Source organism: Felis catus, chromosome C1 (genome assembly GCF_018350175.1).
Source record: "Felis catus isolate Fca126 chromosome C1, F.catus_Fca126_mat1.0, whole genome shotgun sequence".
In the NCBI taxonomy this organism is placed as follows: domain Eukaryota; kingdom Metazoa; phylum Chordata; class Mammalia; order Carnivora; family Felidae; genus Felis; species Felis catus.
This window is the reverse complement of record NC_058375.1, coordinates 98,172,318-98,188,046: the sequence shown is the minus strand read 5'-3', so window position 1 is coordinate 98,188,046 and position 15,729 is coordinate 98,172,318. Positions and strand designations below refer to the sequence as shown.

General features: G+C 33.7%; 1 protein-coding gene across 6 annotated transcripts in view; it reads right to left on the bottom strand.

The window, feature by feature from the left end:
* Positions 1–203: 203 nt before the first annotated feature.
* Positions 204–15,729, bottom strand: part of SYCP1 (synaptonemal complex protein 1) — a 118,968-nt gene continuing 103,442 nt past the window's right edge. For 5 of the 6 annotated variants that reach the window (XM_023259021.2, XM_023259019.2, XM_045033316.1 and 2 more), the window contains 4 exons: positions 14,884–15,063; positions 8,484–8,627; positions 739–828; positions 204–641 (listed from right to left, as the gene is read on the bottom strand). In XM_023259021.2, coding sequence (XP_023114789.1) covers positions 504–641; positions 739–828; positions 8,484–8,627; positions 14,884–15,063 — 552 coding nt within the window. In that variant the 3' untranslated portion in view covers positions 204–503. The remainder of the gene's footprint in view (positions 642–738; positions 829–8,483; positions 8,628–14,883; positions 15,064–15,729) is intronic. The other variant, XM_045033317.1, reaches the window with a different exon arrangement.

Here is a 15,729-nt window from a genome sequence, read left to right as displayed (position 1 = left end):
AAAGGTATAGCCTTTTCCCCCCTACAACTAAATAGATAAAGCTTCTTCAGAATTATGAAACTTCACTAAAATGACCTTAAGATTTTAGAAACAAATATTATCAAAATTATGATAAGCTGTTCAGATGACCTCACAGAATCAATGAAAAGCATTTATTTGCGTTCAAAATATTTTAATAGTAAAGAATAAAGAGTAAATCTCAATGTGTTCCTAGCATTTAATGGATAACTTTACAAATTTGAAAACTTAGCTAAAACAGTTTTCAGAAATACAAGAAAAGGTAAAAACAAAATACAATCATCTTATTATTTGAATACAATTACAAGATTTCAGGTAACATGTGGTTATTTCAATTTAGGCCAAAATATACAAATTTTAAAAACCAAATTATTTATGCAAAAATAAAGTCTCAATTTCAGAAACTGTTTGGCTCTTCAGAAAATGAACATTTTTAATTAACTATAAATGTTATTAGGCTCCTTAATCACACTTATTTTCTGAAATTAAGCAAATAGCTTTTCTGCATCCTTTAGTTTTTTTTTCCTATCCATTTTGGCAATTACAGCCCAACGATCTTCCCTCATTTTCCTCATAGCTCCAAACTTCAGTGTAGATCCAGGGGTTGTTAGAGATGAAGGGGTCTGAATATAAAATAAAATAAAATCATAATATATTTAATTTAAAAAGATAAAGTCCAGCTTTTGAAATTTGCTTTCTGAAGTAAAAATGAAAAGATACCTGTTTTGGTGTTCTGACACAAAGATGAGGAGTTGGTGGATTATTAGTCTTGTACAGTTTTTTCGATGTCTCTTCTTCTGCTACCATGCCCTTAAAGGAAAATACAAAAATATTAATTTGGAGTCTGTCACCACTGATATTTGTTATTAAGATTTTTCCTACATATCACAGAGAGGAGGAGAAAAACGAGGAAGGGAAAAGAGGAAGAAAGGAGGTAAGAGAAGGGAAGAAAGAGGAGAAAGAGGAGAGAAAAAAGAAGAAAAACTGAAGACAATGACAAAATAAACCCTCCATCTGTCAAACAAGGACATAGATTTGGATTCTATTAACTATGTTCCTGAAAGGTTATGTGAAATACAAGATGTGTATGAATAGTACTTATTTTGTTATTTCTATTTCAGTTTCAGAGTCTTCATACTACTACCTTTCCTTCCCCTTCCCCCCAGCCCACTTATTCAAACTCACACTTCGGCTCTAGAATAAGCATTTATAATCCTATAAAGCTATAATGTTATCAATTATCAGTTTATGAGTATTGTAATGTCCCTACACCATAGCTAACACGTATTTAGTACTTTATGTTAGAAACTGTTTTAATCACTTTGTGTATTTTAGCTTTAATCCTCACAACAATTTTATGAAGTAGGTATACTATTATTATCCCCATTTTGAGGGTGAAGAACGAAGACACAGAAATATTAAGTAACTTGCCTAAGATTATACAGCTAGTAAGAGGTGGAGCCAGGATTCAAATCCAGGTAGGCTGGTTCCAGAATCCATTCTCTTAATAAATATACTACACAGATTTAGTCAGGCAAGCAATCGGTTTACATTATCTTTTCCTGCTCCTAATGTCACATTTACAGAAGCTTCATGAATAAAAATATTCAAAGACATTTTCATGAATTCTAAGATTTCAGCAGAATTCAGTAATTCATAAAAAGCTGCCTTTCAGATACACTCAGAACCAGTATGTACCAACTGACCAGCTCAGAAAAGAAAAATTTTTTAAATCATCCTGGAAACTGTTAAAATTTTACTCAGTACATAGCAAACTGATAATTCATTAATGACTGCCCAAATAAAAATAACTTAACCCAATTAAAACAAAACCTTATCTGTCCTTCTAACTCTGTAACGTTCACCTTTTCATGTGCTTGTTGGCCATTTGTATATCCTCTTTGGAGAAATGTCTATTCAAGTCTTTTGTCCATTTTTAAATTGGGCTGTATGGTTTTTGGTGTTGAATTATGGGGGTTCCTTATGTATTCTAGATATTAATCCCTTTTCAAATATATGATTTGAAATATTTTCTGCCACCCTCTAGCTTGTCCTTTCACTTTAATAGTGTCCTTGGATGCACAAAAAATTCTTAATTTTGAATTCAAATTGATCTATTTTCTCTTTTCTTGGCTGTTTTTGGTGTCATACCCATTAGGTCCTTGCCAAATTCAATGTCATGAAAATTTTCCCAATATTTTCTTCTAAGAGCTTCATGGTTTTAGCATTAAGTTTAGATCTTTGATACATTTTTACTTAATTTTTATATGTGGTATAAAGTAAGAGTCCAACTTCATTCTTTTGCATCTGGGTATATCCAGTTCTAGCACCATTTGTTGAAAAAAATGTCTTCTCTACCCACTGAATGGTCTTGGCACTCTTGTCAAAAATCAATTGACTATATATGTGAGGATTTATTTCTGGGCTATTTTATTCCACATATATCTGTCCTTATCCTAGTATTAATCTGCTTAAATTACTAGCTTTGTAGAAAATTTGAAAGTTGAGAACTATGAATCCCCCAACATTATCCTTCTTTCCCAAAATTGTTTTAGCTATTTGGGGACCCATGTAGCGCTATATGAATTTTAGTATCAGAGGTAGTTTTGACATCTTAACAATGTTGTCTTCCTATCCATAAGCAGAATTTTCTCCTATTTCTTTAAGTCTTAATTTCTTCCCGCAATGTTTATAGTTTTCATTGTATTTCAGCGTTTTACCTTCTTGGTTAGATTTGTACCTAAATAATAGTAGTAGTAGTAGTAGTAGTAGTAGTAGTAGTAGTAGTAGTAGTGGTGGTGGTGGTGGTAGTAGTAATTTCCTTTTGGATTTTAATCATTGCTGGTGTATACACACATAACTGATGTCATGTGTTCTTCTACCCTTCCATGTTGCTGACTTCATTTATTAGCTCTAGTAGCCTTCTTGTGGAGTCTTTGTGATTTTCAATGGATAGGATCATGACATCTGCACATAGCTGTACCCCATACTCCATCCGTATGCCGGCTTTTTAGCTCCCTCCCTCTCCCTTTGTCTTTTTTGTCTTGGCTATAACTTCCAGAACAATGTTGACTAGCAGTGGTGAAAATGGATATCCTTGTCTCATTCTTAATCTTAGGGGGAAGTTTTCAATCTGTTACCACTGACTATGATGTTAGCTGTGGGTTTTCGTAAGTACTTTTTATCATGCTGAGGAATTTTCCCTTTATTACTAGCTTTGTAAGAGTTTTTAATCATGAAAAAATGTTGGATTTTGTTGAGTGCCTTTTCTATACCAATTGAGATGAATTTTTTTTCCCTTTGTTCTATTAATGTGATATATTACATTAATTTTCTTATACTGAACCATCCTTGTATTTCTCAGAAAAACCCTACTTGGTCATGGTGAATAGCCCTTGTAATATGATGTGGAATTTGACTAATATTTTGTTGAGGATTTCTACATATACAATCATAAAAGATAATGGTCTTTAATTTTTTTCTAATAATATCTGTATTTTGCTTTGGTATCAAGGTAATGCTGGCCTCAGGGAATGAGTTAGCCTGAGTTCTCTAATTTTTTTGAACTTGAGAAGGTTATATCCTCAAATGTTTGATACAATCCATCAATGGTCCAATGGTCCAAGGCTTTTCTTTGTTGAGAGTTTTTTTTATTACTAATTCAAATTCTTTACTTACTGTAGGTAAGTCTGTTGAGATTTTCTATTTCTTCTTGAATCAGTTTAGGTAATTTGTGTTTTGAGGATTTTACCTATTTGTCCATTTCTTCTAGGTTATAAAATTTGTTACCATATAGTCACAGTATTTTTTTTTATCTCTGAATAATTAGTAATAATGTACCCACTTTCATTTGATTCAAGTTATTTACATCTTCTTGTTAGTCTAGCCAAAGATTTTGTTCAAATAAACAAATTTTGGTTTCATTGATTTTCTCTATTGTTTTCTATTCTCTAATTTATCTCCCCTTGAATATTTATATCCTTCTTTCTGCTAGCTTTGGGTTTAGTTTGTTCTTCTTTTTCTAGTTACATAAAGTGTAAAGTTAAGTTACTGAACTGAGATCTTTCTTTTTTAGTAGGAATTTGGGAACTATGCCTTTCCTCTGAGTGTAGTTTTTGCTGTATCACATAAGTTTTGATACATTGTGCTTTCGTTTTTATTCATATCTAAGTCTTAATTTCCCTCGTGACGACTTTTCTGATTAGAAGTGTGTTAATTTTCACAAATTTGTGAATTTTCTAATTTTCCTACTCTTACTGATTTCTAATTTCATCCCATTGTAGTCAGAGAAGATACTTTGTATGATGGCTATCTTTTAAAATGTATTGAGACTTGTTTTGTAATCTATACAGCTTATCCTGAAGAATATTCCATGTGCACTTGAAAATGATGTGTATTCTGTTGTTGTTGAGTGTTTTGTATAGATCTGTTAGGCCTATTTGCTTTATTGTGTTTTTCCAGTCCTCCATTTCCTTATTTATCTTCTGATTGTTTTATCCTTTATTGAAGGTGGGGTATTGAAGTATCCAACTATTGATGTAGAACTATTAGTCCCTTCAATTTTGTAAAGACTTTCTTCATGTATCTTGAGGATCTGTTATTAGGTATAAATGTTTAAAACTCTCATATCTTCTTGCTGTACTGAAACTCTTATTAATATAAAATGTCATTCTTTGCCTCTTGCACTTTTTTGATTTAAAACCTATTTTGTTGGATAGAAGTACAGCCAGCCCAGATCTTTTATGGTTACTATTTGCATGGAATATCTTTTTCCACCTTTTGACTTTCAATTTGTGTCTTTGGTTCTAAGATGAGTTTCTTTTAGACAAAACACTAGTTGGATCATTCTTTAAAATTTATTCTGTAAATCTATATTGATTGGAAAGTGTAATCCATTTAAAGTAATTACAATAAAGAGAGACTAACTTCTGCCTATTTGCTGTTTGTTTTCTATATGCCTTATAGGTTTGTTGTTTCTCTCTCATTTTCTCCATCACTGTCTTCTTTTATGGTTAGGTGATTTTTTTTTGTAGTGAAATGTTTCGATTCCCTTTTCATTTCCTTTTGTGTATATTCTACAGATTTTTTTGTATGGTTACCATGGGGATTACATTTAATATCCTATAATGTTATAACAATCTAATTTGAATTTATACCAACTTCACTTCAATAGCCTGCAAAAATCCTGCTCTTATACAGCTCCATGCTCCTTTTCTGTTATTGATGTCACAAATTACATCTTTATACCTTGGGTACCCAGTAATGTAGATTAACAATTTTGATGCAATTTCTTTCAAATCCTGTAGAAAATAAAAGGTGGAGTTACAAACCAAATTACAATGCTAGCTTTTATAAGTTCCTGTGTAAATTATTTGGTAACTCCCTCAGCTTTTGTTTATCTGGGAATGTCTTAATTTCTCCCTCATTTTTGAAGAACAGTTTTTGCAGGTATCAAATTCTCAGTTGATGATTTTGTTCTTTCAGCACTTTGAATATGGAAAACTATTGTCTTCTGGCCTCCAAGTCTTCTCAGTGAGAAATCAGCTGATAATTGTATTGAGAGTACCTTGTTTGTGATGAGTTGATTCTCACTACTTTCAAGATTCTCTTTGTCTTTAGACAGTTTGATTATAATGTGTTTTGATGTGAGTCTGTTTGATTTTATACTACTTAGAATTCAATGAGCTTCTTGGATTTGTAGATTCATTTTCTTTCATCAAAGTTTGAGAAGTTTTCAGCTATTACTTTTTCAAATATTTTTCCCCTTTTTTCTCTCTCTTCTTCTGGGACTCATACAAAACATATTGATGTTTGATTATGTCCCACAAGTCTCAGGCTGCCTACTCACTTTTCCTTTTTTCTTTCCTTTCCTCAAACTCAGTAATTTCAATGATCCTATTTCCAAATTCATCAATTCTTCTGCTTACTCAAATCTTTTGAATCTCTCTAATGAACTTTTCATTTTAAGTTATTGTACTTTCAACTCCAGGATTCCTTCTTGGTTCTTTTTATAATTTCTATCTCTTTATTGGTATTCTCACTTTAGTCATACATCATTTTTCTGTCTTTGTCTATGTCTTCGTTTAGCTCTTTCAGCATCTTTAAGATGGTTGTTTTGAAACCTTTATCTAGTAAGCCCAACATCTGGGCTTCCTCAGGGACATTTTCCGTTGACTTGCTCTGTTCCTTTGTATAGCCCTACTTTCCTTTTCTTTGTATACCTTGTGATTTTTGTTGAAAACTAGACATTGGACTCTTATAATTAGATAGGTCTGCAAATCAGATTCTTCACTTTCCCCAGGGTTTGCTGTAGTGTGTTAGTTTTGTTTTTGTTTTATGTTGTATAAGTTTCTATGCCAGGGATCAGGATGAGATGAAAATTTGAGATCTCAGGTTTTTTCTGAGTCTGTCTTTCCCTTGGCACATGTAGTGGTTTTAAATACCCCATAAATGTGAGTGCTTTTGAGTGTACTAATTCTTAAATGCCTGGTCCTCCAAAGAAGAAAAATGAAAAGAAGAGGAAGGCAAAAAAAACAAACAAACAAACAAAAAAAAACAAAACCCACAGATACAGTTCACTTAAATCCTCTAAGAAGACACAAGCCAGCGAGGGTTGAAAGAATGACAGGAAGTTTCTGTGCCTGCACCTCAGTGGTGAGAAGCAGCAATCATGATATGGAACACTGAACCTTGATACTCAGAGAAAAAGTCCTTGTTGCTTACCCTGGCTATGGCCAAGACCTGAGCATAGCTGTCTGCCACAGGCCTATGGATTGGATGATAGGTAGTTACTACCATTCTTATGGTTGCAAACTTAACTATAATTTACCAAGTTGCAACCCTGGAAATTGCAAGCATTCAAACAGTCTCCAGAGCTCCAAAATAGTTACTTCTGGCAATTTCTGCAAGTACAATTGCTATCTAGGTGGAGAAATAAATTTGTGGTTATGTCCTAACTCCACTATCCAAGATCACTTAGACAATCCATTTTTACATCTAACTTTTTATAATAATTTGAATCTTCATCAAAATTTAAACACAACAGTTAAGAAATTTACAAAAATAGTAACTTCAAATGATAATTATAACCCAATAAATAGACATGAAATGTCTTTTTAGACAAGTGGAAATAATTGTGTATACATATAATAGTGTAGTATGTTTATGGTGTTGCAAAGTTGTGATGCTTTTAAAAATGAGATGAGTCATTCTGAATCTCAGATCAGCTAAATTCACATTGCTAGAAAAACAGTAGGGATTCCAACCCTGGAGTGTCTAATCCCAGAGCTCATAGTCTTTCTACTAATTCTCCTTACATTTTTATATATCTGGACTTCAGTTTAAGCTGGAAGTTACTATGTACATGGTCTTACATAGGCTTTGGAGCTAGATGGTCTGTGTTCAAATTTTGGCTCCCTGCCTTACTAGCTATGTGATCTTGGGCAAGTATCTGTGTGACTCAGTTTCCTCTTCTGTAAAATGAGAACAGCAACATTGTCTATACTTCTTAAACAGGAGATTGTTCTAAGAAATGATCTATGTAGTCTTTGAAACATTACTTGGTTCAGTTTTAATCATTAAAATGCTAATCAACATCTATAAAACAAAGAGGTACTTGAGTAAGGATTCTGTATGTTAACTTCAATAATTAAAGTTTTAAGACTTCAGCTACTCATTTTTCCAGAACAAAGCAGTCCCAAAAAAGCTTGAAGAATCTCAAAAGTTGTAAGTGGCAACAATGAAACAAGTGCCTTTAACTGGAATTTTGTAATTAGGAATTTTTGGTATATTGCTTCATTTTGTGTGATGAGATTGATTTGGTTTTAAATTAAATGAATCTAAGTTTAACTATTCTCACTAAATCAATATTATAACTTCAGAAAACACTGGTATGTGTGGATACACTCATGGTAGGGAGTAATTACTAATACAAACTGCTAGGGGAAATATCTTCCTTAAACAACTCATCTTTAATACATTAACTCTTTAAGAATAATAGTAATGTTATACCTTGATACAGATTTCAACCAAAAAGTGGTATAAAATGAAGTAACATGTATATTAGCAAAATCAAAAGGGGCCCTAAATAACAAATTTGGCTATAGCAAGATTCATCTAACCTTTCTGAAAGAAAGAAAGAGGAAAAAGAAAAGAAACAAAAAAAGAGAAAATGTGGTTAAAAATTCCTTGTAACACTCTGCTGGAAAACAAGATTGTTAATCATGTGTCAACTATGTTACATCAAGTAATTCAAAATGCCATGTTTACTGAAGTTAGATTATTTGAACCCTATCTGAAATGCTGCAAAAGCATATAGGGCTCTGTGTTGTAGTAGAGTTCTACTATATTTTAGTATTGCAATGGTAGATGCTATGTGTATATATTATACATATACATCAAAAAGTAATGTATAAAAATAATGAATAATGTAAACAAGTAATAAATACTGATTTGTAGTATTTTACCAAAAGATCAGTAGTTTCTGAACTATCCGAGTTAATATCAAACTCAAAGACCATTTTTCTTTTTTTATTACTTTCTTCGGTAGGTATATTCTTGCTTTCTCTCTGCTGAATTTTTAGTTTCGTTGGTGTCTTCACAGTATATGCCTATCCAAAAAGAAAAACAATACATTTTCCCATCAAAAACCCCGTATTATTAATAAAGGCAAGTTAAGTCTTTAGCAATCAATAACTCTCAATTATTAGTGGAATGTATATAGAGATTTTTGATAAGAATTTAATTCAGGTATTTTTGATGCTAAAACTTACAACTTCCTTCCAAAAATTTTTAATAGAAAACTTTTTCTTTGTCCTTCCCTTCAACTTACTGAAGAAAATAATGGCAGGAGAGAGTGCAGAGAGACACTCTTCAACTTCAGGAGTCAACGATCTTAAGAAGAGGGATTTTTAACTTTTTTAACAATGATTCAGACCAAAAAACAGAATGAGTTTAGCTCTCTCTACAAAAATCCTTACTGATTTATGAGAAAATAGGTATGCTTATATTTTGTTGATTAAGTAAGTCACATTAGTCAACGTTTACTATTCCATATTTCCCCGTAAGTTTTACAATTTTTTTTCAAGTACCTTAAAAAGTTAGGTCAGTGACATCAGCAAAAATGGCACAGTAAGGTACTCCAAAGATTTTCTCTTCCATAAAGCAATAAAATACTAGTACAATGGTCAAAGTCCACTTTTTCAGAACTCTGGAAATTAACCAAAAGCTTGTCACAAACTGTAGTGTTTATTTAAAAAAAAAATAATTGGCAGAGGGGTGCCTGGGTGGCTCAGTCAGTTAAGCTTCCGACTTCAGCTCAGGTCATAATCTCACAGTTTGTGGGTTCAAGCCCTATATCAGGCTCTGTGCTGGCAGCTTAGAGCCTGGAGCCTGCTTAGGATTCTGTGTCTCCTTCTCTCTCTCTGCCCCTCCCCCACTCATGTTCGCTCGCTCTCTCAAAACTAAACATTAATTTTTTTAAATTATAAAATAAAATAAAATAAAATAAAATAAAATAAAATAAAATAAAATAAAATAATTGGCAGAACCTCCATAAGAACAGCAAGCTTTGCGGTGTCTTAACTTCATCCTAGCTCCCATTCTCTATGTTACCCTTAAAAAATAACATCCCACACTCCTGGTCCAGACTGGCAGCCATTAGTCAGAGCAAAACAAAATTGAGAGCTCTTTCAAAGCTTTTATTCCCAAAGAGTTGTCATTATTTGACCTGTCTAGGGGTTCTGTGAAAGACCTCACAAGTTAGTCTGTATTTAACCTGATTCAGAACTCATTCAGTACAAAAGCTTTCTCTTTGGTGTTGAGTAGGACACAGCATTTATCAAGACAATTATAGACAAGTGTTTTCACTTTGAAGTTCCATGAGGCAATGATTTTAACAGGTCAAATGATAAACTAGACAAAAACTTCAAAAATTCTGGCATTCCTGGAAATGTAGAAAGCCACACATGCATAGGACTGTGAATAAGCACAGGAAAGACCTAAGAAGGCCCTAGTTGAGCTTGAAGATTCAGTTATCAATGGTCTGGCTGAGTGCTGAAGGTATACCCTAATAAGTACCTACAGTCCATTTACCAATGGGAGATTTATTGGTACAGGCTCAGTTGGTTCAAACATTAGCTGAACATTAAGCTAACCAAGTAGAAACTTCAGTGGCACTCAAAGAATACAAACTTTACAGAATTAGTTTAGAAAAGTCACTAAACAAACAACAACTGTAACAAGCAGAAACAACAAACCCTAAGGACAGGGGTGAATCTGATCTCCACAGCTGTCACATTATGTTATTTTTAGTGTTCAGATTTCAAAAAAACATTATGAGACATGCAAAGAAACAAAAAACTATGGCCCATCACAGGGGTTGGGATGGTACAATCAAAAGAAACTATCCCAGGGGCGCCTGGGTGGCGCAGTCGGTTAAGCGTCCGACTTCAGCCAGGTCACGATCTCGCGGTCCGTGAGTTCGAGCCCCGCGTCAGGCTCTGGGCTGATGGCTCAGAGCCTGGAGCCTGTTTCCGATTCTGTGTCTCCCTCTCTCTCTGCCCCTCCCCCGTTCATGCTCTGTCTCTCTCTGTCCCAAAAATAAATAAACGTTCAAAAAAAGAAAATTTTAAAAAATTAAAAAAAAAAAAGAAACTATCCCTAAGGAAGACCTGTCATGGATTTCCTAGACAAAGGCTTTAAGTCAGTTATTTTAAAAAAGTTCAAGGAGCTGAAGAAACCCATATCTAAAGAAATAAAGTATGATGACAATCTCTAACCAAATGGAATTATCAATAAAGATAAAACTTATTTTTTTAAAAAGAACCAAATTGAAAATTGCAGTTGAAAAGTATAATAAGTGAAATGAAAAGTTCAGTAGAGGGGCTCAATATCATATTAAAGCAGAAAGAATCCATGAACCTGAAGATAGTTCAATTGAAATTATCTGGTCTAAGAAATAGAAAGAAGAAAAATGAACAGGGCCTCAGAGACTTGTGGGACACCATCAAGTATACATAATGGGAGTTCCAAGATAAGAGCAGAGAAAGGGAAGAAGAAACATTTGAAAAAATAATGGCTGAAAACCTCCCAAATTTGGTGAAAACATTAATCTATACACCCAAGAAGCTCAACAAACTCCAAGGAGGATAAACTCAATTAGAACTACACTTAGACATACAATCAAACTGTCAAAAGTCAAAGACAAACTAGAAAAGCAATAAGAGACAAGTGACTCATTACATACAGTTGATTTCTACCATAAACCATGGAGTTAAAACAGCTGTAGGTTGACTCCAAAGCACTTAAAAAAACCTGTTTCCAAATAATTCTATATACACCAAAACCATCCAGTAAAGAAAACTATATAATTACAAAAGATAGTATGCATGTATTTGTTTATAATTCTTTTTTCCTATCTAATCTAAAATATAGACACATAAGGCAATAATTATTATACTGTATCAATGGGCTTAAAATGTATAAATATATGATTTGCATGACAATGATATCAAAAGAGAGAGGGAATGAAACTAAGTTTGGGCAAAGTTTTTGTATACCGTTGAAATTACATTGGTATTAATTCAAACTAAATCATTTTAAGATGTTAATACTCAGGTAATCACTAAGAAAATAATTCAAAAAGTATAGTAAAAAACAAGAGGATTAAAATGGTATACTAGAAAATACTTAGGGGCACCTAGGGCTCACTTGGTTAAGTGCCCAACTCTTGGTTTCAGCTCAGGTCACGATCTCACGGTTCGTGAGTTCAAGCTCCACATTGGGGTCCATGCTGACAGCTCAGAGTCTGCTTGGGATTCTCTCTCTCCCTCTTTCTTTGCTCCTCCCCCACTCATGCTCTCTCTCCCTCAAAATAAATAAATAAACAAACAAACAAACTTTAAAAATTTAAGATCAAGACTAGGGAAGTATGCCAACTAAATGCAAAGTGGTACCCTGGATTGAATCCTGGAAGAGTAAGAAAACATTAATGGAAAAATAAAGTTTAGTTAACAGTAATGTACCAATGTATGTTTCTTAGTTTTGACAAATGTACATGGTAATGTAAAATGTTAACAATGTAGAAAACTGAGTGACTGATATAAAGGAATTCTCTGTACTACCTTTGCAATTTTCCTGTAAATCTAAAATTATGGTAAAAATGTTCTTTTTAAAAAAGTAAAGTCACCACAGCCATGAGAATGGCTAAAATCAAAAAGATAAAAAATACCATGTGGTAGCAAGGATGTGGGGCAACTAGAACTCTCACTCGCTGCTAGCTTAGATATAAATTGATGTAATGATTTTTTTTTAAATGATTGGCAGTGTGGTACAATAAGAAACATACCTTTAGTTTTTGTCCCTGGTTCCTGACAGAGAACTTCTAAAACCCATGTAATTTTCTGAGTGAAAGGAGCATTTTTTGGTACAACATTTGGTCTTTGTTGACAGTAATGTGATAGGAGTCTTTTCCTATTCAGAATGAACTCCTTTCAACTGGACAAGAGTTAATGTTAATGAAATAATTGGCAGTAAAGGGCACCTACATAACTTCAGGATGGTGGCTTATTGCCAGAAAAAAACAAGGTTTGATTAGAAGTTTGTAACCTTTCAGTTCCACCCCCTGACCTCCTGGGAGGGGAGAGAGGTTGGAGATTGAGTTACCAATGGCCATAATTTAACCAATCATGCTAGGTAGTGAAATCTCCATTAAAAAGAAACCCTAAACGATAGGGTTCTGAGAATGTCCATGTTGGCAAACACTCAGAGGTGCTGCTGGAAGGATGGAACTCCTGAAGAAAGCATGGAAGCTCTATACCCCTTCCCCTATACCCTGCCCTACTCATCTTTTCCATTTGGCTGTTCCTGGGTTGTATCCTTTATAATAAACTGGTAATAGTAAGTAAAGGAATTTCCTGAGTTCTGTGAGTCATTCTAGCAAGTTAGCAAACCTGAGGAGGGGGTTGTGGGAACCCTCAATTTAGAGCCAACTGGACAGTAGTACAAGTGGCAAACCAGGATTGTGACTGGTGTCTGAAGCGGAAGCAGTCTTATGAGACTGAGCCCTAACCTACTGGGATCTACATTAGCTCCACGTAGTGTGAGAATTTAATCAAGTTGTAGGACACCTAGTTGGTGTCTGCAATCAGAGAACTGGCATGAGGGGGAAAAAAACAAAAAACAAAAAACACATGTTTTGTATCACAGTAAAAAACAGCCCAGGCAATATCTATTAAAATGTAACATATTATGCATAATGTTATTACCCAGCAATTTCATTCCTAAAGACATACCCAACCAAAATGCATACATGTCAAATACTAGAATTTTTATAGCAACACTGTTCATAAAAGTCCCATCTGGAAACTACCCAAAAGTCCACTAACAATACAATAAATAAAATATGGTACATCATACAATGGATTACTATACAGGAATAAAAACACAGAATCTACAACTTAAAGCAACAATATAGATGAGTCCCACAAACATAATGTTAAATGAATAAAGCCAAAACAAAAATAATGATTCTGTTTATAGAAAATGCAAAAACAGATACATCAAATATTAGAGTTGGGACAGTAGTTAGCCTTGGCGGAGAAGCTAGTAAGGGGGGCAAGAAGATCTTCAGAGATGATAGTAATGTTCTGTATTTTATTGTGAATGCTGATTACTAAAAAAGTCATCTTTAGTTTGTAAAGATTCATCCAATTGTATAATTAAGACCTGGGCATTTTTTTTGCATATATTTCAATAAAAAGTTTTTTTTTAAGTAAGGTTCATTTTATACAAAGATCATTTCATGTGAATAATATAGTTCTAAATACAACAAAATAATTTTATATAAAAGCCTCTCTAAGCCATGTAGTTTACTAATTTTCATAATTTGCATAGTGTGGATAATATGTATAAACAGGATGTGAGAGACTCTTCTTTTTGCTCTGGAACTGTTAACTGGGGCACAAAGCTGTTGAAAAAAGTGCTAGTAACCCATATTCTAAAGAAAGTAACCTATGATTAAAGCCCGGATCCTTCGATCCTTCTTTCGGGCTTATTAAAAAGTGGTTAAACTGGCCATACAAGCACCAAACACCTCCTTTCTTCCCAGTTATCTTAAGGAAACTGAGAAGGAAAGGTATGAAATTTCAACTTAGAAGGATACAAAGAGGTAGAGATATTTTTCCCTTCAAGTTCCAAGCCAAGTGAGGAACTAATATAAAACTAGGGGCAACTTTAAGAAGATACACACTTAATGTATACCTCACTAGATACACACTTAGGGAGAAATTTCATTTGTCTTTGCATCTGGCTGAACAGTTTAGAGTATAAAGAAATTAGAGAGAAATGGATGGTGGGGGGGGGGGGGGGGGGGGGAGGGGGGCAGGGCCAGAGTAGACATTCTGTACTACCATTTAGCATGGAAAGGCTGAATGAATTCCCCATGGATTAAGTGGGCATATGGAAGATAGCTAGTAACTCAGCCACCTCCTGGTGGTACCTGATCCACCAAGGGCTGACTGCTAAGTAAAGGACTCTTGCAGCAAGATGATGAAGGATAAATAGCAAAGGAAGCAACTGGGGTGAAAAATGCCAAGTCAGAACCAGATTTCCCACATCAGGGAATGCCATCTGGTGAATGCCAAAAATTTATGGAATCTGCCCAAGGTGTCATTAAGTTGTAGACAGTAATTTAAAAAAAAAATTTTTTTTAACTTAAAAAAAAAAAAAGGAAACCATTTCATGCTGGTATCACAAAAACTGAATTGGTTTTATATATGTATGTGCAATACCAGATATATGGCATATGATACTAAAACCTTTTTTAACCAAAACGTTATGAACTTCTTAGAAATTTTAGCAACCAACCTTTGGCAATGGTGTGGATAAAGTACTTTTGGCAGATGTCCACAAATAGTCTCTTTTGTCTCTGGATTTGCCATTATCCGCTGATGTGATGTTTCTGGACATATTTTGTGAAGGAGCTACTTTAGAATCAAACTTCCAATAATGAGTTTCAGGTGTTTCCAACAGAGATGTCTGTGTTTTCTATATTGAACAACAAATAGGAATAAAATCATCACTATATGTCATTTAAAGTGCAGCAACTACTAGAGATAACACTGGAATAAACTAGAATTTACCCCCAAATTTATTAAATAACTTCCAATAAATTATATTTATCACTTTATTTTCCCATTTAAGATGAAAATGGTATCTGCCCTTCTCTGTCTTCACAGAGCTGCTATAAAAAGAAATAAAACACCTCAACTCTCTAACTGACCAAAAGTTGAGGATTTGCTAAAGAAAAACCTCTATTCCTGGTGGCAAAAAAGTCTTTCTTTGTTGTTCATTACAATAGTCTAAAAGCCAGAGGGCAGTTTATTCTCATTTCTATCCATTCTCTTTTATGCTTTCGTATTTCCTCTCTCTCATCTATAAAAATATCGCGTTTCCTATCCACCAGCCTTACTCCCCACCAGAAAAAAAAAAAAAAGAAAGAAAGAAAAGAAAAGAAAGAAAAATAGGTAAGAAAACCTATAAAAGTAAAGAACCAGAAATTTTTTCCAGGAGGAAAAAAAATGTGTTTTTTTTTTTAAGAAAAAAAATTTTTTGAAGAAAAAAATTTTCTTCCATTCTGAAACAAATTGCAAATTTACTTTAAATACTTAGGTTTTATTTCAATTCAATGTCTTCCATTTTTTTTCTACCTTC